This window comes from Taudactylus pleione, unplaced genomic scaffold (assembly GCF_031769625.1).
Source record: "Taudactylus pleione unplaced genomic scaffold, aTauple2 ptg000566l, whole genome shotgun sequence".
NCBI lineage: Eukaryota > Metazoa > Chordata > Amphibia > Anura > Myobatrachidae > Taudactylus > Taudactylus pleione.
The window spans coordinates 559,378-581,646 of NW_028284968.1; the positions used below are offsets into that span (position 1 = coordinate 559,378).

The 22,269-nt window shown below is 49.0% G+C and overlaps 1 protein-coding gene across 3 annotated transcripts in view; it reads right to left on the reverse strand.

Moving 5' to 3' along the window:
- Positions 1-22,269, reverse strand: part of COL5A1 (collagen type V alpha 1 chain) — a 221,930-nt gene that overhangs the window by 46,506 nt on the left and 153,155 nt on the right. For all 3 annotated transcript variants that reach the window (XR_015871843.1, XM_088453033.1, XM_088453032.1), the window contains exons 33-55: positions 21,555-21,599; positions 21,397-21,450; positions 20,827-20,871; positions 18,167-18,220; positions 17,611-17,664; positions 15,540-15,593; positions 15,036-15,143; positions 14,852-14,941; positions 14,678-14,731; positions 13,974-14,081; positions 4,794-4,901; positions 4,593-4,646; positions 4,456-4,509; positions 4,261-4,368; positions 2,890-2,943; positions 2,418-2,525; positions 2,275-2,328; positions 1,002-1,109; positions 850-903; positions 594-647; positions 459-512; positions 266-319; positions 81-188 (exon numbers count right to left, since the gene is read on the reverse strand). Coding sequence is in view for 2 of the 3 variants with exons in the window: in XM_088453033.1 (XP_088309159.1) it covers positions 81-188; positions 266-319; positions 459-512; positions 594-647; positions 850-903; positions 1,002-1,109; positions 2,275-2,328; positions 2,418-2,525; positions 2,890-2,943; positions 4,261-4,368; positions 4,456-4,509; positions 4,593-4,646; positions 4,794-4,901; positions 13,974-14,081; positions 14,678-14,731; positions 14,852-14,941; positions 15,036-15,143; positions 15,540-15,593; positions 17,611-17,664; positions 18,167-18,220; positions 20,827-20,871; positions 21,397-21,450; positions 21,555-21,599 (1,638 nt within the window). In the remaining variant the exon portion in view is untranslated. The remainder of the gene's footprint in view (positions 1-80; positions 189-265; positions 320-458; positions 513-593; positions 648-849; positions 904-1,001; positions 1,110-2,274; positions 2,329-2,417; positions 2,526-2,889; positions 2,944-4,260; positions 4,369-4,455; positions 4,510-4,592; positions 4,647-4,793; positions 4,902-13,973; positions 14,082-14,677; positions 14,732-14,851; positions 14,942-15,035; positions 15,144-15,539; positions 15,594-17,610; positions 17,665-18,166; positions 18,221-20,826; positions 20,872-21,396; positions 21,451-21,554; positions 21,600-22,269) is intronic.

Consider the following 22,269-nt stretch of genomic DNA (forward strand, 5'->3'; position numbering starts at 1 on the left):
AATTATATCCTCAGGCATTCATTATATCAACATCATTAACCAAACCCTCATCCTCCCAGGTCTTCCATGGGAATACTCACCACAGGTCCAGGGATTCCTCTTAGACCTTCAGGCCCAGGTTTCCCAGGAGATCCTTGAGGACCAATAGGACCGGTCTTTCCAGGAGGACCTTCTAAGCCAGATTCACCCTTAGTGCAGAAGAAATAAGGTTGTTAAGGCATGCTAAATGCTTAGAGCAATAAGTCACAAAAGGAGCCTGACTAACCTTTCCACCTTTCTCTCCTTGTCGTCCTTCTGGACCTGCTGGACCAGGAGGACCCTATGAAAGAAGACCAAACCATTAAGCAATACAACACGAGATATCAACAGTCTACAATATATAAAGGCAATCATTCTGGACCTTTGCGTTTCTAGGTGCAAGTTTGGTAACCATTGAAGTGTCAGATATTGTTACTCACCCTCTTCCCTGGTGGTCCAGATGGGCCAGGCTCTCCTGTAGGACCTGGAGATCCCTGAAAAGCAGAAAGCAGAGCATGATGTTGCCAACCGTGATTAAATATGATGACAAATAAGACAATACACATGATACTCACTGTCTGACCAGCTTCACCATCGTCACCCTTATCACCAGGAGGCCCATCTTGACCCTGAAATATAAAAGAAAGGAAATATTTAACAATAGATATTCTCATCTCGTATAGGTAGGCCCTCATCTTCACATTTTGCAGCATTGGTCTTCAGTTCACTAGTCTTGTGATAGTGATGTTCAAAATGAATCAGATCTGGTATCTGAGCGTTTTAAGACTATGCCGTTGAATAGAGGTGTCTGCACCCGTGGGAGTCACTTACAGCTGGGCCAGATTCTCCAGGAGGACCAGGATCCCCAGGAAATCCAACTGGACCCTGGAAACAAAGAAAGATGTTACAAACAAACGAGAGATGATCCACTGATTTTAATCTCTATTACAGCCTAATATAGCTCAGATATAGGAAATACTTACAGGGCTACCTTTTGGGCCATCGTCACCAGGTGGACCTTTAGGACCAGGTGGTCCAGCTGTCCCTTGAAGACCTGTTTCGCCCTTTTCACCTCTTTCACCCTTAGGGCCCTATGCAAAAAAAAAAAAAAGCAAAGTGTTCTTGACAAAACATTTTAAATGAATGTCTATATATGTAAAATAAAGTCCCCGGTTTAGGAGTCTGCCTGTTTGTTCGGGCTAATCTCTCGAACCACTGGACAGATTTTGATGGGGTTTTCACTATTCTATACAGCATTGGTTGAGGAAGGTTTAGATGTATGAACCATTCATCTGTGACAAAAGGGTGCCGAGCAGTCCCGATTTTAGTGAAGCAAGTCACAGAAAAAAATCTTGCACCAAGCTGCTGCATAGGAGCTGTCCAGGGTGCTGAAACAGCAAGAGAGCAGCTGAAACTGAGCCAGTCACAAATAGTAATGTGCCCTGTTGCTTAGCAGCAGCCTAGAGAGAGGGGGGATTCAGGAACTGAAATGGGTCACGTCTGAGGCAGACAGAGAGAGACCGCCTCCGACGAACTTATGAAGATGCCCTGATGCAGACTCAGTAGCCAGGAAGGAGTCAGGGGAGGCATAGTTATCAGGAATTTAACAAAAACAAACAACTATCGGAACACTATCAAATGATTCCATTCAATGGTGGCAAACATCGGACCGCCACCAACAAACGGTAAAAACACTACCTTTGGAACAAAAACATTGATGGTTAGTAACCATCAGATTCTGATGTCCAACGAGGAAGCTCAACAGGAAGCCCAGGAAATACAGGGTACAATGCTCATCGCCATGTTCGGCAGCTGGGGAGGGGTGTGCATGGAGGCTGCGGAAAAAAGCTCAGGTGTCCCAGCCCCCGCTGATAATGCTTATGTTAGCTGCAATACAAATCTCTCATCCATGATTCTCCTGCCCTTCCCAGCACATCCCAGTGGCTGGGCCCCAGCAGTGGAGGTTGTGGTGACACTGGTGCGATGCAGGGGGCTGTGGTGACATGGCGTAGGTTGTTATGAGATGCAAGGGGCTGTGGCGAGATATGCTCGCGTGCGAAGACATGATGATCCGCTAGTCCTAAAGATGAAAACTCCAAAAGGAACTTCAATCTTTCTGAAGATTTGAAGAAAGTAACATCATCCATACTTCATATGGACAAACACAACACAGGCTGATGGATGGGGCCTTGGTTTATTAGAATAAAGACCGTACAATGACATGTCTACTGGAAGATGCATCTCTTTTATACTTACAGGAGGTCCAAGCTCTCCGGGAAGACCAGGCTCACCAGCCTCTCCGGGATCACCCTGTCAATATGAGGGGAAAATCATAGGTTACAGAAAGCCACTTAGGTCCATAACTTCCAATGTAATAATTTACTATGAAGGACACTTGCCTTCTCTCCAACAGCACCGGGATTGCCAATTCCTCCAGGAGGACCTTGTGGACCATCGGCTCCAGGGGGACCATTGGGGCCTCTAGGGCCGGGTGGACCAGGGGGACCCTGACAATTTGATGAAACATGGTTGCAAATAACGAAAAAGAAAAAACGAAACATAGTTCCAGCTGGAACAGCACAACATGTTCTATTCTATTGGTGAGTGTCTACAGGCAGAGATCTATCTATCTCACATCTATCTATCAATCGATCATAGAGTACTATCTTATTATACATACAATTCATTTTTTCTGTATAATCTCATATTAGTATTATTATTGCCTGTCTTTATGGCACAGTAATGTTAATCTTTGCACGAGGAGCTATGTAATAAGGGATGTGTTGTGTACAGTACATATGTTGAAATCGGGTCACGCATTACATCTAACACCTCACGTGTCTTCTCCAAACACAGGAGACAAGAACTCACCATCTGCCCGACATCTCCTGTCTCTCCCTTTTCTCCAGGTGGCCCAGGCAGACCCTACGCAAGGCACAGACATAAACAATGGTACATCAGCAACTGGAATATATCTATTTATAGATCACAGGACAATGTTCCAATAATGAGATTAGCACCGTAATAATCTACAAGTCCATATTATAAAGGGTAATGTAGAGTAGGACCTATCAGGCCTTGGATGGTGGAAAGACGCACTGTGTTGAGGTCAGTAAATATTGAGGCCATGGACACAGCGCAGCGAGGGACAGCTGGGCAGGCGGTAAGACACGTGGATGGGATGCTGGGGCAGGTGGTAAGACAAGGATCGGATACTGGGACAGGAGGTAAGACAAGGATGGGATGCTGGGGCAGGAGGTAAGACTCATAGATGGGATACTGGGGCAGGAGGTAAGACACGTGGATGGGATGCTGGGGCAGGAGGTAAGACTCATAGATGGGATACTGGGGCAGGAGGTAAGACAAGGATCGGATACTGGGACAGGAGGTAAGACACGTGGATGGGATGCTGGGGCAGGCGGTAAGACACATGGATGGAATGCTGGGGTAGGAGGTAAGAGACATTGATGGGATGCAGGGGCAGGTGGTAAGACAAGGATCGGATACTGGGACAGGAGGTAAGACAAGGATGGGATGCTGGGGCAGGAGGTAAGACACGTGGATGGGATGCTGGGGCAGGAGGTAAGACACGTGGATGGGATGCTGGGGCAGGAGGTAAGACTCATAGATGAGATACTGGGACAGGAGGTAAGACAAGGATCGGATACTGGGACAGGAGGTAAGACATGGTAGGGATGCTGGGGCAGGAGGTAAGACACGTGGACGGGAAGGTGGGACAGGAGATAAGACATGGATGGGAAGCTGGGGCAGGAGGTAAGACACATGGATGGGATGCTAGGGCAGGAGATAAGACATGGATGGGATGCTGGGGCAGGAGGTAAGGTTCATAGATGGGAAGCTGGGATAGGAGATAAGACCTGGATGGGAAGCTGGGGCAGGAGGTAATACATGGATGGGAAGCTGGGATAGGAGATAAGACACATGGATGGGATGCTGGGACAGGAGGTAAGATTCATAGATGGGATACTGGGACAGGAGGTAAGACAAGGATGGGATGCTAGGGCTGGCAGTAAGATATAGTACAAAAATAGGATCTAGCAAAGAGGAGACGTGAACAATTCATGGAAGATTTTTATTTTTCTCCATCATTATTAGTAGTAGTCACCAATGTTACAGAAGTATTTGGGTTCCTCTGTAATTATAGCTTGCAAGACCACAGTGGATTTAGTTTATCACCACTGCTTGGTGATAAAATGTATTTAATGTGCTTGTATTTATTACCTGCAATCCAACTGGACCTGGTGGGCCGGGGAAACCTCTAGGACCCTCATCACCTTTCTGCCCAAAGAGTCCTTGCTGCCCCCTCGGTCCTGGCTCTCCGTCAGCTCCCTGTGATGACACAGAAGGCACAGAATTAATTACCTGATTATTTGGAAACCGCAATGTCAGTGTACAAGCAGTTCGGGATCTACTCACCGATGGACCAGGCTGGCCAATTGGGCCCTGGGGACCTGATGGCCCGGGTGGTCCCTGCAGGCAGAGAAATGATCATTATATCTGAACTGTTTTATGATGAGGCAAACAATTAAAGCTGACCTGGAAACACACTGTACCTGTTCCCCCTTGTCACCTCGGTTTCCCTTCTGTCCTGGCTCGCCAATTTCACCCTGGGCAATGGAAAGTTAAAGTTATCTTCCGGCGGAATCGATGCCGCGTTTCACCATATGTAGGGTAACCTGAGCGGTAACAGATCACGGGATATGCGCCCTGAGACAATTGCGCATTGCAGCCACACGGTTATTCACTCCACTTACCTTATCCCCATCTTCACCCGGTGGCCCAACTGGTCCAGCAGGACCTGGGAGACCAACAGGACCTTGGATGCCATCACGCCCAGCGGGCCCCTGAGGACCCTTTTCTCCCTGTAATTACAGGAGACAAATGTAAGGAGGAGAAAGGATCACAGATTACGTTCTAGACCAGGAGAAAGTGCTTTGCCGGAGGCAGCCGGCCAATGATCAAACTATTTTCCAAGTAGAACGCTGCCAATGCAGAAATAAACGTTACACTATTCTCAGTTAGTATCGGGTAATAAGAAGTTGTACATCTGTGTGACAACACATCCTTCAATAAAAAGAATATAACACAGGACAAGAACTAATGGTGGAACCCCACAGCCCAATATCGCAACACCTGCAGGACCAGTGATTGCTTCGCTGGTTTAAAATCCAGTGCGGATATGATTCACTTCATCTGGGACGCCTGGTTATCTGGCAATCGGCACGTGTCATTTTGCCGGCGGACTGGGATACATGAGTTACCTTCCGATGTCACGGCTGTATTCCGTGGCCAGGGTATAATGAAACAACGTGAGATAAGTAGCTGGGGACGGTGGCTGGTGGGGAGTTTGACTGGGGCGGTACACCTGTCAAACCCGTAACGCAGGTGACCTGAGGCGAGCTCAGGGAGGACAGAAACCTCCGGTGGAGCAGAAGAGCAAACTACTGTAGCAAGCAGTCTGCTCTGTGGACCTCTACTGAGGGATACGGTTAAAGAACACGGGAGGGGGAGATGTACTAAGCTCTGGAAAGTGATAAACTACCAGCCACTAAGCTCCTAACTGTCATGTTACAGGCTGTGTTTGAAAAAAAATGAGGTAGGAGCTGATTGGTTGGTACTTTATCACTTTCCAGAGCTTAGTACATCTGCCCCATGGAGTCTGAGGTAGGTAGGTACTAGAAATGGGGGGTAGGTGCAGAAACCACATCACAGGCAGGAGAAAGCCGCACTACAAACATTCTACAACAATTTGGCTTAGATCACAGGTTCTCTCAAACTCGGTCCTCAGGACCCCAAACAGAGCATGTTTTCCAGGTCTCCTCACAGAATCACGAGTGACATAATTAGCTCCACCTGTGGATATTTTAAAATGTGTCAGTGAGCAGTGGTGAATCTTACACCTAGGGGCTGCGAGGCTGCAGCTACCCCCCCTCCCCCCCAGTAAAATCCGCCACTGTTCAGTGGGCCAGTGCAGTCACTGGCTTCCCTGTGACTGGAGGTGGCTTCCCATTGGAAGTGCCACCTGCCAATCACGCTGTCGGCAGGCAGCCAGCGGGAGGTGTCTCTTCCCCCTGGGACTGCCAGTCCGGGCTGCAGCAGAGAGCGGCTCCTCTGCCTTTCAGGCAGCCCTACAGGGCATTGTTTGCAGCCCCGAGAAGCTGGTGCTAAGCGTGCGCATGCTTGGCGCCACCGCTGCTCATGTACATGCGCCGCCCCGACGCCTGCCAGATTTATAGAGCAGGCGCCGGGACCCAGGATAGCAACAGCGTTAGCCCCCCTCAGGTAAGGGGCCAGAAGCCGCTGCTGTCAGTGAGTAATTAATACACCTGTGCACCTGCTGGGTGACCTGGAAAATGTGACCTGTGTGGACCGAGTTTGAGAACCACTGGCTTAGATGAATGGTCCATGATCTGCCCATTAGCGGCAATGCTGCGGCGCCATGCACCGTTACTAATTTCATATTAATATCCAGAGTACATGGCAATACCGATGGCAGTGATACAGACATACACAGTAATCAGGTTGTGTTCTTGTATCTCAGTATATGTGTAATGCGGATACCGGCTGCCATAAATAACAATAGCACTGGACGAGCTAAATTAAAGAACTGTATCTCGGAGCCGAGTACTCCAGCAGCCATTAGTACAAATGAAATAAAGGGCCTTTTAGCGGCCGAGCATTGCGCAATTGTTTAAGCCATGAGCAGTGAATATCTCCGCTACATTATGAATCCTTGGAGCCAGCGGTAAATGCCTATAAATAAAATAAATGGCACTTTCATCTGACGTGAAGTGTGGTCTGCGAGCTTCCCCCAGCAAGAGCCCCTTATCAAGTTGTTTTTCCTGCCCCAGGTCTGTCATCTTTTAATATGCCAACGTCAGCGAAAATCCAGCCGTGAAAAAAGCACCTTTAATAACCAGAATCCATCAGCATTAATGTCCCGATTCAGTTGGAAGTCAGTCCTGCTCCCGGCCCTGTCCCGGCGGGATACAGCGCATGTAACGTTTCATTTCTCCACAACATGATAATCAGGGATTGTTGTCGGCACTGAGACTCGTCAGGAATTACTACACATCACACCTGCTATGGGCTCATATACTTATCATCAGTTTCTGAGCGAGGTCACAGGCGTTAGGGAATAAGCCCCTTCCCCCATTAGTCACATCACGCTCCCCGTTATCAGGAATCTGTAACGTCACATGCTGATAGCAGATAGGAGGAAGGTAACGGAGGATTTACCGCAGCAAATGTACATAAACGCCAGATTAGGTCGTACAAAGGGAGCACCCGATACCAGGCTCTTATCTATATGTGTGTACTATAATACCCGATGCTTATACAGTGATATTATATTAATGCTGTCCTATACTCTCTTACACCATTTTATAACAGTGCTGTCCTGCGCTCTCCTATGCCCCTACATACCGCCGGTGTACCGATGCTGTCCTGCGCTCTCCTATGCCCCTACATACCGCCGGTGTACCAGTGCTGTCCTGCGCTCTCCTATGCCCCTACATACCGCCGGTGTACCGATGCTGTCCTATGCCCCCTACATACCGCCGGTGTACCGGTGCTGTCCTGCGCTCTCCTATGCCCCTACATACCGCCGGTGTACCAGTGCTGTCCTATGCCCCCTACATACCGCCGGTGTACCGGTGCTGTCCTGCGCTCTCCTATGCCCCTACATACCGCCGGTGTACCGGTGCTGTCCTGTGCTCTCCCATGCCCCTACATACCGCCGGTGTACCGGTGCTGTCCTGCGCTCTCCTATGCCCCTACATACCGCCGGTGTACCGGTGCTGTCCTGCGCTCTCCTATGCCCCTACATACCGCCGGTGTACCGGTGCTGTCCTGCGCTCTCCTATGCCCCTACATACCGCCGGTGTACCGATGCTGTCCTATGCCCCCTACATACCGCCGGTGTACCGGTGCTGTCCTGCGCTCTCCTATGCCCCTACATACCGCCGGTGTACCAGTGCTGTCCTATGCCCCCTACATACCGCCGGTGTACCGATGCTGTCCTATGCCCCCTACATACCGCCGGTGTACCGGTGCTGTCCTGCGCTCTCCTATGCCCCTACATACCGCCGGTGTACCAGTGCTGTCCTATGCCCCCTACATACCGCCGGTGTACCGGTGCTGTCCTGCGCTCTCCTATGCCCCTACATACCGCCGGTGTACCGGTGCTGTCCTGCGCTCTCCTATGCCCCTACACACCGCCGGTGTACCGGTGCTGTCCTGTGCTCTCCCATGCCCCTACATACCGCCGGTGTACCGGTGCTGTCCTGCGCTCTCCTATGCCCCTACATACCGCCGGTGTACCGGTGCTGTCCTGCGCTCTCCTATGCCCCTACATACCGCCGGTGTACCGGTGCTGTCCTGCGCTCTCCTATGCCCCTACATACCGCCGGTGTACCGGTGCTGTCCTGCGCTCTTCCATGCCCCTACATACCACCGGTGTACCGATGCTATCCTGCGCTCTCCTATGCCCCTACATACCGCCGGTGTACCAGTGCTGTCCTGCGCTCTCCTATGCCCCTACATACTGCCGATGTACCAGCGCTGTCCTGCGCTCTCCTATGCCCCTACACACCGCCGGTGTACCGGTGCTGTCCTGCACTCTCCTATGCCCCTACATACTGCCGGTGTACCTCTCCTATGCCCCTACATACCGCCGGTGTACCACTGCTGTCCTGTGCTCTCCTATGCCCCTACATACTGCCAGTGTACCAGTGCTGTCCTGTGCTCTCCCATGCCCCTACATACTGCCCGTGTACCAGTGCTGCCCTGTGCTCTCCTATGCCCCTACATACTGCCAGTGTACCAGTGCTGTCCTGTGCTCTCCTATGCCCCTACATACTGCCAGTGTACCAGTGCTGTCCTGTGCTCTCCCATGCCCTTACATACTGCCGGTGTACCAACCAGTGCTGTCCTGCGCTCTCCTATGCCCCTACATACTGCCGGTGTACCAGTGCTATCCTGCGCTCTCCCATGCCCCTACATACCGCTGGTGTACCAGTGCTGTCCTGCGGTCTCCTATGCCCCTACAGACCCTGTACCAATGCTGTCCTATGCCCCTACAGACCCTGTACCAATGCTGTCCTATGCCCCTACAGACCCTGTACCAATGCTGTCCTATGCCCCTACAGACCCTGTACCAACGCTGTCCTGTGCTCTCCTATGCACCTACATACCCTGTACCAACGCTGTCCTGCGCTCTCCTATGCACCTACATACCCTGTACCAATGCTGTCCTGCGCACTCCTATGCCCCTACATACCGTGTACCAATGCTGTCCTGCGCTCTCCTATGACCTACATACCCTGTGCCAATGCTGTCCTATGCTCCATGTTGCCATTGTAGGAGTGCTGCCCTGTATTACATTTGCCATTATACAAAGCCTTGCAATCCATATATTCAGTCATGTTACACAAAACACGGGAGCTCCGTGTGACTCGGTAGCGCTAAGCGTCTTTTCGTGCGACTTTTTATCTTACAGTGCATCTTAGGCACACAGCGATGCGAATAGGACTCACAATATGCGGTATGCCTATATTCTGTGTGCGACTGCGAGTCCATCTGCGTGAGAAACGCTACGTTACAGTGTCAACGGCTGCAGCATGCTTATATTCTTTGTGCGACTGCGGGTGCATCTGCGTGAGAAACGCTACATTGCAGTGTCAGCGGCTGCAGCATGCTTATATTCTGTGTGCGACTGGGAGTCCATCTGCGTGAGAAACGCTACGTTACAGTGTCAGCGGCTGCAGCATGCCTATATTCTGTGTGCGACTGCAGGTGCATCTGCGTGAGAAACGCTACATTACAGTGTCAGCGGCTGCAGCATGCTTATATTCTGTGTGCGACTGCGAGTCCATCTGCGTGAGAAACGCTACATTACAGTGTCAGCGGCTGCAGCATGCTTATATTCTGTGTGCGACTGCGAGTCCATCTGCGTGAGAAACGCTACATTACAGTGTCAGCGACTGCAGCATGCTTATATTCTGTGTGCGACTGCGGGTGCATCTGCGTGAGAAAAGCTACATTAAAGTGTCAGCGGCTGCAGCATGCTTATATTCTGTGTGCGACTGCGAGTCCATCTGCGTGAGAAACGCCACGTTACAGTGTCACAGCGGCTGCAGCATGCCTATATTCTGTGTGCGACTGCGAGTCCGTCTGCGTGAGAAACGCTACGTTACAGTGTCACAGCGGCTGCAGCATGCTTATATTCTGTGTGCGACTGCGGGTGCATCTGCGTGAGAAACGCTACATTGCAGTGTCAGCGGCTGCAGCATGCCTATATTCTGTGTGCGTCTGCAGGTGCGTCTGCGTGAGAAACGCTACATTACAGTGTCAGCGGCTGCAGCATGCCTATATTCTGTGTGCGACTGCGGGTGCATCTGCGTGAGAAACGCTACATTACAGTGTCAGCGGCTGCAGCATGCCTATATTCTGTGTGCGACTGCGGGTGCATCTGCGTGAGAAACGCTACATTACAGTGTCACAGCGGCTGCAGCATGCCTATATTCTGTGTGTGACTGCGAGTCCATCTGCGTGAGAAACGCTACATTACAGTGTCACAGCAGCTGCAGCATGCCTATATTCTGTGTGCGACTGCGGGTGCATCTGCATGAGAAACGCTACGTTACAGTGGCACAGCGGCTGCAGCATGCCTATATTCTGTGTGCGACTGCGAGTCCATCTGCGTGAGAAACGCTACATTACAGTGTCACAGCGGCTGCAGCATGCCTATATTCTGTGTGCGACTGCGGGTGCATCTGCATGAGAAACGCTACGTTACAGTGGCACAGCGGCTGCAGCATGCCTATATTCTGTGTGCGACTGCGAGTCCATCTGCGTGAGAAACGCTACATTACAGTGTCACAGCGGCTGCAGCATGCCTATATTCTGTGTGCGACTGCGGGTGCATCTGCGTGAGAAACGCTACGTTACAGTGTCACAGCGGCTGCAGCATGCCTATATTCTGTGTGCGTCTGCGGGTGCATCTGCGTGAGAAACGCTACATTACAGTGTCAGCGGCTGCAGCATGCCTATATTCTGTGTGCGACTGCGAGTCCATCTGCGTGAGAAACGCTACATTACAGTGTCAGCGGCTGCAGCATGCCTATATTCTGTGTGCGACTGCGGGTGCATCTGCGTGAGAAACGCTACATTACAGTGTCACAGCGGCTGCAGCATGCTTATATTCTGTGTGCGACTGCGGGTGCATCTGCGTGAGAAACGCTACATTACAGTGTCAGCGGCTGCAGTATGCCTACATTCTGTGTGCGACTACGAGTCTATCTGCGCGAGAAACGCTACATTGCAGTGTCAGCGGCTGCAGCATGCCTACATTCTGTGTGCGACTGCGAGTCCATCTGCGTGAGAAACGCTACGTTACAGTGTCAGCGGCTGCAGCATGCTTATATTCTGTGTGCGACTGCAGGTGCATCTGCGTGAGAAACGCTACATTGCAGTGTCAGCGGCTGCAGCATGCCTATATTCTGTGTGCGACTGCGAGTCCATCTGCGTGAGAAACGCTACGTTACAGTGTCAGCGGCTGCAGCATGCTTATATTCTGTGTGCGACTGCTTGTGCATCTGCGTGAGAAACGCTACGTTACAGTGTCAGCGGCTGCAGCATGCTTATATCCTGTGTGCGACTGCGAGTCCATCTGCGTGAGAAACGCTACATTGCAGTGTCAGCGGCTGTAACACTGTAACGTGTCCATCCTTCTATGGTAAATCCTCCGAAACCCCTTTTACCTAAAGATGATCCACTTCCAAAAACCTGCATCATACAGGGCAAGACCGATGCTGACCAACAAGGGATTCGTGTCTGATTGTAATCTCATTCATCAGAACACTGACTGTAATTCATCACCATCATTTATATATATGGCGCCACAAGTGTTCCGCAGTGCCTTACACAGAACATAAACAAATAGGGGACCAGTGACTTATAGAACATATAGGATAAGGACATGGATAATATACATTGCTACATTAGCGACCATAACACCCAGATCTGTAACAGAACATAAGAAACCAAGTGTTTGGTGCCCTGGTGGGGGGGTAAGAAGTAGATGAAAGTATAACAATTTTCCAACAAAGGGTCGTATTCAATTGCCGGCGAAAAGTTCTCGCCGATGACCTCATTTCGTCTGTCAGAAACTTTCCGCCCAATTCAATTGCAATGACTTTTCGCCTAAGTGGAAAGTCAATGCATTCAGATAGGCGGACAAGATTCACCTCTGAAAGGAGGCGGAAAAAAGTGCAGTTTTCAGGTTTAGGGGTACAAAGTTGCGGGAACCCCCGTGCAGTGCTAGGACAGTCCCCCAAAGGTAAACTGCGTCAAAAAAAAAGCCAAAAACATTAGAACATCCCAAAAAAGTACTTTCGTTTTGGGGGCGAAAAAGTGCAAAGTTGGGCGACAAACAAACAAACTAGCGAAATAGACTCCAGGGGGTCCCCAAGTTCCCCGCGTACGCCCCAGGTGTTTTATTTCTTTGCAGGAGTTTGCAGCAGGTGGATTTTTCATGGTTTATAAAACTTCAACTTTAGCAACTTTTAAATATGCTAGCCCCCATTTGCAGGTACCCCAAATTAGCTGGGACTAGTGATTTTGAAGTAAAAGTATTGCTAAATGCTATTCTTCACCCCATATGCAAATACGCCAAGTAGCACCTATTGAGACCATTTAAGTACCCCAAATACCTTCAGCAGGGCTATTCGGGGTTATCCATAGTGACCCCCTATGTCAGTGCATCTTTTGGGGGGTGTCAGGTTGATTTCCCCAAACCTGACAGGACTTTTCACGATTTGACTTTCACCGGGACGTGTTCTCGCGTCCTTTGCAATTGAATAGGGAGAATAGCGGGGACGAGCGCGATACTTTTCCGGAGGCAAAACTAGCGATGACGGCGGAAAGTCCGGCATGTGAAAAGTTCGGGACTTTCGGCCGGCAATTGAATACGGCCCAAAGAGAGAGAGAGGGTAATTATATCCTAATAATAAAATGTAAGTATTGTGTATTATTTGTTGGATCAGATTTGCAGGCTGGTGAGGATCATGATATTATAAATCACAAAGCTTTTTTGTAGCCCTTAAATAAGAATTAGCCGGTGACCAATTCTCTCTGCAGCCATCAGTAGTCAGAGTGACACCTGTAGGTCGCAAATGGTACTGCAAGCCGTCACAGACATCTTCCTAAGGAAAACGAGCATCACAAGAAAGTAATATACATTCAACACTCTGCTGTAAATCACTGGCTGTCACAACGGGATGTAGTTTGGAAGCCGACGGTCTAAATGCCGACCGCCGGCTTCCAGACTTTCTAATCCCGGCGTGGTACTAATGACAGGCGTCGAAAACTTGACGCCTGTCATTAACCAGACGCCGGAGACCGATGCCTGGCATACCGAATGAAGGTAAGCCGGGCGCGGACAGCTGCGGGGAGGGGGGGGGTTAGGTTTAGGACTTAGGGATAGGCACCCCCCCAGGAGTATTAGGTTTAGGCTAGGGGAAGGGGGGGTTAGGCTTAGGCGCCCCCAGGGGGAGGTTAGGGTTAGGCACCCTCCCGGGGGACTTAGACTTAGGCTGCGGGGAAGGGGGTGTTAGGTTTAGGCACTTAGAGGGGGGATTAGGGTTAGACACTGGGGGGGAGGATTAGGGTTAGGCACCCCTAAGGGAGGTTAGGGTTAGGGGGGGGGGGGGAATTAGGTTAGCGATACTTACCTTAGGGACGATCGGGATCTTCACCCTTGTCGGGCTGCCGCTGTCAGGATTTGAACATGCGGCCGGCGGTAATACCTACTATACCAGTCACAACACAGATATATAAATATGGCGGCAGTAATGTCTACAGTAGAATAATCATAGGAAAAGCTTCTCATAGAGGCGCCGCTCCTTTGTAACTAGAGGAAGACATTTACTTACTGGAGTCCCCTTTTCACCGGCAGGACCGGGTGGTCCTTGAGGACCTGGTCTTCCTGGTAGTCCGATTGGCCCGGCCGGACCGGCTGCGCCTCTTTCCCCAGGAGAACCCTATAGAGGAAGAAACCAGGGAACGTGTGACGTAGTGGCGGACACACAAAGTAACAATTCCGTTATAAGAAATGATCAGACCGCGGCTGCGCGTGAAAGTGCTGCAATATCTAACGCTCCGTCCGCATGGCCCCCCCGCTACAGACGTGGTTCAAATTGTAATTTTGTTGCAATTAAAATCTAATTTTCTTTCTTTGCTGTAAATCCTTTACAAAGTTGCCAATTTAAGTCTCAGAAAGAGATTGAACAAGGCAAATAAGAGAAATGATTTCCCATAACGCAGCTACCGGCGAGGAGCCGCTTTCTGCGCATGCAAAATCATTTCCTCCTCTGCACCAATTCCAAATTAATGAATTCACTGTTTTAACCTGCAAATTCATTACTGTGCGCTACGAATGGACACGTTTTATTTTTCTCTTCCTAATTAATCTCAAAGGTGCTGAGAGAATTACTAACAACTTTGCAGCGTACTTTTACAGTCTACACAGCCCCCCCCTCGTTGCCTATACGGTACCTTTCCTGTTACCTCGTATTTACACCCGACAGCAAGATCTCCCGTCCCGGAGCAGATAATCTAATCGCACATAAACACTTACAGCAGGGCCGGGCGGTCCCGGGGGTCCTTCGTTGCCTTTCAATCCAGGAGATCCCTACAGAAAAAAAAAATATATATATAAAGTTTTAATTTATTTTATAAAAGATGTCGGCTATATCCAGGCATAACAGGCCCAGGTCTACAGGCTTCCATTCTGCCAGGATGCTGTACTCACAATTGGGCCGGGAAGTCCTCTTTCACCGCTGAAACCCCTTAAACCTGGGGGTCCATCCTTGCCGGGAAGGCCTGCTGGGCCAGGGTCTCCCTGAAACACAAAGAGACAGAGACGACCTTATTCTCTGGCTATGTGAAGTCAGGAACCTCTACTGTATGTACCCCCTGCGTCTATCGTTACCCACCTTGGATCCTTCTTTTCCCGCCAGGCCAGGTAATCCTTGCTCGCCGGGTGGCCCTGGAGGGCCTGGATGCCCTCTTTCACCCATCGGACCTGTCTCTCCAGTAGGACCCTACAGACAGCCGCAATGGGAATTAGCGCGTTTTATCATATCAGGGACTGTGGAGAAAACGTCCTCATATCACAACGCTAAGCGGGTGGGGCTCCAGCAATGGTCCTGCCAAGAGGGGTCCTGACCAGGGAACCAACATGGCCTAAGGCAAACCTGAGACTTCAGATACAAGATCCCGTCACAGGATGGTATCTGATCTGGCTGCAGCCACTAATTACACCTGATAGCAGATGAGGTGGAGATGAACGGAGCTGGCCGGAGATCACAGCCCAGGGAACCCCCTCCCCCCCTGAGATACATTTCCAATACACATCAAAGATCTGTGAAATGACTTCATGCACGTTATATGAAAGAGCCGCTGCTTCCCCTGACTGATAGCACAAAGCGGTGACTTACCTGGGGGCCGACAACGCCCGGTGGACCCGGAGGGCCCGTCTTGCCTTGGAAGCCCTGGTGACAGGAATAGACAAGGTGAGTTGAGGTAGAGGTGCCTGGACTCTGGTGGGGTGGGACGGTCACTGCTGCTCTGGAAGACCCTCGTACGTACAAGAGGAGATGACACGCACAGGGATGTAGAGATAGGAAGAGGTCACGGTATCTCTGGATATGCCTGGAACACGCTTATTATATAAGGATTACACAGAGAGATGGGCCGGCTCCATCATACAACATGGGTGACCGAGGACACGGAAGGAGGAAATACCTGTGTGCCTGCAGTCAGTAACTTCTTCTATGTAACTCAGAAGATCTAAAGGACTACTAGGGACAGCAAATTAGAATAAGGGACAAGACATGAGGAGGGAGGAGGGGGACGCATATCAGGGGGGGATTCACAGTGAGACTTACCGCTGGCTCTGAAATACAATCAGCAGTGAATTATTGGCATTAATTACAATGCAGCCATAGAGGTCTTGTACTTGGATGAGACTCAGGAGTATATTTACTAAAATGCAGGGTTTTAGAAGTGGAGATGTTGCCCATAGCAACCAGATTGTACTTATCATTTATCCAGCACCTTCTAGAAGATAAAAGCTAGGATCTGATTGGTTGCTATGGGAAACACCTCCACTTCTAATAACCCTGCACTTTAGTACATATACCTCCCCCCCCCCCAGTGTTGGCTACTTACAGAGCCGTCCCAAACCTACCTTACCACTAAGACATGGAACGCTTTTCATTGAAAGAATATACGTGACAGAGGGGGAGGTGTATCAAAGCTTGGAGAGAGATAACGCGGAGAAGTTGCAAAAGCGCCCAATCAGCTTGTAGCTGTCATGTATCTAGCACAGTCTATGAAATGATAGCTAGAAGCTGATTGGTTGCTTTGGCAACTTCTCCACTTCCTCTCTCTCTGAGGCTTGGTACATCTGCCCTCCAATACCAATATACCACACTGTAAAGGGTGAATGTACGGGACGCCACTCCCATAATTCATGTATAATTCTGCTCTATTAATCCCAATTCTACCGTATCATTTAAGTATAAAATCCCCCTTCAAGATTCTGAACTATATAACGTTAGGCCGGGATAATGCAATCAGTGAATACAGGACTATAACATAATAGTAATAAGTTCAGAACTTGGTGCCAAGTTTTCCGTCACCTGATTGGCTGCTGGAAGGGAGGGGGGTTTGATCACACTTAATCTGTTTTCAATTTAGTTAAAGTAACGTGAATCTCTGACCTCCTCCCATAGGGGCCGCACGTGACACTGCGCAGCTTTAGCACAAACATATATTTCCTAAGAACACATTTTTGACAGAAGGATCTTCAAGAATGGAGAAAGTTATCAGGAAAAACACAGATATACGATTGTCACACCGACTGTACTTCTACGCCCTGCCGCATACATACGTCCAGTGAGAGAGTGCGCACAGCCAGGAGCGAGGCTGAGCAAAGGCCTGAAGCAGCGCGTTATACGTCCTACCAGGATGTCCCATATATATGTGTAACATGGGGCCAAGCTATGAGCGGCTATAGATTAATGGTTAAGACGGCCGTGGAGCCTTACGCTGCTAGGTAATGGTGAGGTTACACATTTCCACGTCAGGTTCCCAGAGTGTCTTCACACCCGGAACGCTGTGTGGAAAGCGCTAGTAACATCTCGTGATCTTGTCATGGGATGAGAAACGTGTTTGTGTGACTGAGTGATACATACGTGATCGCTATAAATAACCCCATCGTATCCTCTCCTCGGGGCGCTTTAGTCGGTGAATGCGCTGATGCTTTTGCACCAAGTGTCATCTCCGAGTAATTCGCAATACCGGCCCTACGGAATCATCGTTACTCTGACTGGGCCGGAGTAATAGGGGGGATTTCTGTAGACCCTTCCATGTAGCTGAAGAGACACACGCCCTGTGCTGAAAAGTTAGGCGACATCTCCTCATCTGCAGGGAATGGTCTCCAGCAATCGCACCTCCGGCGACAGTCAGACGTAAGGACGAGATGACCCAATATGGAGTACTCACAGTTTCACCTCTCTGCCCAGGATGGCCGGGAAGTCCGTCTTTCCCTGGTGGACCCTGAAAGTGTAGAAGAAACGTGGTGAGAGCCGGTAGTCTTTTATCAAACACATCCAAGACATTAACAAGAATTCTCACACCCCACCCAGCCCGGACTCTTCCCCAACCTCCTATCCCTCAGTCTCAGAACTAATTTCTTCCCCAAAGCCTCTCCTACCTCCACCTGATAGAACCCACTGCAGTGCCATCTCCTGTCTGCGTGCCACTAGCTCCTACTGTCTCGGCAATGCTCCCTCTAGACTGTAAGCTCCCGCGAGCAGGTCCCTTCCTACCCCGCATCAACCTCATCTGTGCTTGTTCTCTTATGAGCGATTAAATTCTGACTGGTTTGTACCTCTGACTGTCCAGCGCCCGACTAGTCAACAATAATGATTAAAAATTTCAAAGAAACTATTCTCTTGATTTTTGATAAATTCTGAGCGATATTTTTGAATATATGTTTTTTTTTTTTTACCCTACTTTACTGGCATGAAATTAGAGTTTTTGTGATTTATTTACTTACAGGGGGGCCCTTCGGTCCTGGAAATCCAGTGGGTCCTTGAGGTCCGGGTGGTCCCTGTGATAACAGAAAGTTGAGTTACATACTAAATAAATAAAAAAAAAATGTTTTTACCCAGCTATGAACAACAGAAGTCTTCTGCTACATGCACGGGCAATGCTGCTTCTGAAAGCTGGAACTGAAGCCAGGAGCGGGTCACTGACGGAATATAAGGAGCGGATGGATGAGGCGTTATGGTACCACATGCTGAGCGTAGAACATGGCGCTTTCAGAATGTCCCGCAGTTATAAGTTGTCAAGCTAGACCCACGGGTCAATGGAAAGCACGGGATTGCCTCACACAATGATACAGCTACAAGCAATGAATGGGCAGGAATGTATGTCAGGTTATGGATGGTATGCACAATTCAGCCTCTCAGACATGGTAGCACAGGCGGAAGTATTCTAGCACGGAGCTCAAACTGCATGTTCTAATTTAATTAGAACATTTTCTAACACGCAAGAACCTACTGGCTACATTGTACAGGGTTAATTTACTCACGGCACCATGCTGCCATGACTGATGCCAGAACAAGCCCAGTTTGTATGCCCCCAATGCCATGACTGGCGCCAGACCAAGTCCAGCCTGTATGCCCCCCCAATGCCATGATTGATGCCAGGTATGCCCCATTGTTCTAGCCGGCCTTGCAGCTATGTTGGACGGAACCATGCAGTTGAAGTTCTACCTGTTTTTAGTTACGCAAAGGCTTCGTTTGTGTTCCTGTTTCCGTTAGTTCCAAACCACGGCTTAGATGGGAAGAGATAGCTCTCACAACCTCTCTCTTAGTTGGGTTTGGTTGTATTTGATGCTAAATGAACCATTAATCTCATTCGTGACACATACTGTATTTATGAACAGGTGACGGCGTATATGACGGCTTATTCATTGAGACACCTACGTCCCGAGGTTCCTCCCTTTTGTGGAGATCTGAAAAGTTTGGAAGCTCCGCAGAGAACAATGGATGAAGGACGGTGTCATTGCCCCCAATGTTCCTCATTCCGTAGAGCTGCTGACTCATTTCCGGAGTGTAAACGGCCCGAAAAAAATATGTAGCTACTGTAGCTCCCCTCCAGCGCCCCCATTCTCCAACTCCGCCTGGTCCTCCCAATATATTCTAATTATTGATATTTTGGGGCAGCTGAGTTGGTAGCAAAATAGGGATGAATTGCTCTAATAAACACTTATTTCCACCCATATGCAGAGCCGTATATACTGTATCTCATGTGCGCCAGGTGCAAAAGATACGCCTCTCACCAGGTGGGCAAAGGCGTCTCTACAGGTCAGCGAGAACGCCAGAATGGTACTCGGCCTCCGCCAGGCAGCCCCTCCCCTGATCCGCATCGCTAGTCGGAAGAAAAGGGAAAGCGCCAGAAACACAAAAGTCTGCATTGGCATCTGCTTTCTTTGTGGGTACGCACAGTGCGAATCTGTGCAATGGGCGCTAAGAAAACTGGCTTACGTAGGTAACAGCATCATGAATGACTGGACCGTGTCTATAGGAAAGATATGGACACTGACAGATCCCGGCATTAATAGAAGATGAATGATAATACTGCAGCATTATGTCACCAGATACTGACTCTTATATCCCTGAGATATCCCTAAGCCTTAAGGATTATAATGGATGCCCGGCTCTGGCTGTGCGCCTACACCGTGGTAACGTATCAGAACGATCGCGCTACAATCTATATCTGGACCAGAACACTCAGATTGTTCCTCTTTCTCTGAACCAGGAAAAGGCGCGATGTGAGGAACGGACCGTGGCGTTTTCTGCGCTAGGATTAATAACCATGGTGATAAAATCATTGTACGTATCTAGTGCTCAGCAAACTGTTATCTCCAAACATTTCTCCAAACCAGGGGGCAAGCTGCCATTTCCCAGCCTGACAGCGCAGAACATATCATCTTTAAATCTTGCATTTGGTGTCATTATAAATAAGAAGACCTGGTCTTACACATAATATATGCTATATATAAATATTTACTATGGTATAGAAGGTAAGTATGCTTTTGTTTTTTAATTTTAACTTCTAGAACGCAGCTCCAAAAGAAGAATTTTAAGGCAAAGTTCCAAAAATAAGACCGCGAATTTCCCTTCTAAGCACCGCTCACCAGATATGCCGGGACCCCTTATAGCTGTAACTGTCCCACCCCCCACTCCCCTCTCTTACTACTTGGCGTAACAAGCGGGTGTCATTGCTATTCCCTTCCCACTGACATGGCGGCAGGGGCACCAGCATCTGTATTGTACCAGTCAGTGTAGAGAGGGGGGGGGACTGTTACAGCTATAGGGGGCTATGCGGGATCCCAAAAAGAGGAGCCTACAGCTGCTGCCTGTGATCGTCTCATTACGGAGGAGAAGAATCTGTATTCTGTCCGTACAGTTCACATATAACAATCAGACAGGATAACGCAATGGGGGGGTTACCAATGGCTGCAACAGATCCCGGGGTCCTAGAAAATGTAACTCTGCATTGTGATAAAAACACTTGGAAGCTGAATATTGGTCCTAACACAACATTCTCAAATGGAAAAGTTATGTAAATGAGGCGACACCCCATCTACTGAAACCACGCCCAGGCCTATCCATGCCACGCCCATCTAATTAGAATAAAACATCTTACCCTTTCACCAGGAGGACCTGCTGGGCCATCCCCTCCGGAGTTACCCTGCAATACAGAGGAATGGAAGATACTGATTAGCATGTGTGATGGGTGTCAGTGATATAAATCTGGAAGAGCGCTACCGAATTTATCCAGATCACTGGCTCTCTGCAGCTTGTACTATACCCAACGGAACATCATTATCTATGCAGGCTGGGCGGGGCTATGGAAATCACCCAGTGCACCCCAATCTTAATGCGGTCACCAGTAAAACCATTCTCCAAATGCGCCTATATTGTATAACATTGTTTCGTCAGACTCTTACAATTGGATCTACCGGGGGTCCTTACAAACCTCAGCCCATCACCGGATATATGGCTGCGTAATGACCTCGCTATACTATAAATCTATCGCGGCACATAAGAAATTTGCTATAAAATCTGTACGGAACTTGTAGTCCCATCAATGCCGCGAGTTATATTAGGTCTCCTTAGGAGGAATCCGAACCCCATTCCCTCCTCTTATTACACCCCAGCGTTATATACACATTACGGACGTGAGAGCCGACGTCGGCCACAGAACAACGCTCACCTTCGGGCCTGGCTTTCCTGTCGTACCCCTTGGACCTCTTTCACCACGTGGACCCTTAAGGAAGCACAGCACATATATTAGCACTAATGAACGGTGCATATATTACTATATGACCATACAGGAATACATTCTATCAGAGGAAACTGCTAATATCTTACCGTAGGACCTCGTTGCCCCCTTGGACCTGGTTTGCCAGGGGTCCCCTGTAAGAGAGAAGGAAACAGAACTGTATAATAACGTATTGGTAGGGAGCGGGATGAGACGGGAATCATTCAATCACGGTGACGGCTGGAAAATATCAGAGAGGAAAAACAAAACTGCTGAACGCCATAGTACATCTGCAACACTATTCATGCAGAAATTCTCTAATGCCCAAAGAAGAACCATATATATATATTATATATATAATATATATATATATATATATATGTGTGTGTGTACAATGCTTGTATTGTATACTATGTGTTGGTGCACTTCATTCAGCTCATTCGGGGAATCTCTGAAATCCTGGCCTGCAGTACTGCTCTCAGGGCAGATTTTACTAGAGAATTAGAGCTTTTCTGCTGTCTGTATCTGTCGTTTGGAAGCTTTATGCAGCCGCTCCAGAAATAATATTAAATCAGTGACATTTAATGCTAATTCCTTATGCTTTTTGCCAGCTCAGCGTATTGCTATATTGGATTTTCTCTGTTCTATTTTAGCCGGTGAAGTCTTGAGAGGAGAACATGAATGTAAAGTCTCCCATTACTGGGCTAAGAATATAAAGTGAATGACGGCAGATTCTCAATTCTATCTTATTACAGCGAACTATACAGTGAGTCCGTAATAAATGTAAAAATGTGAATTGTCGTCTCCACAGCTAGAGGTGAATCT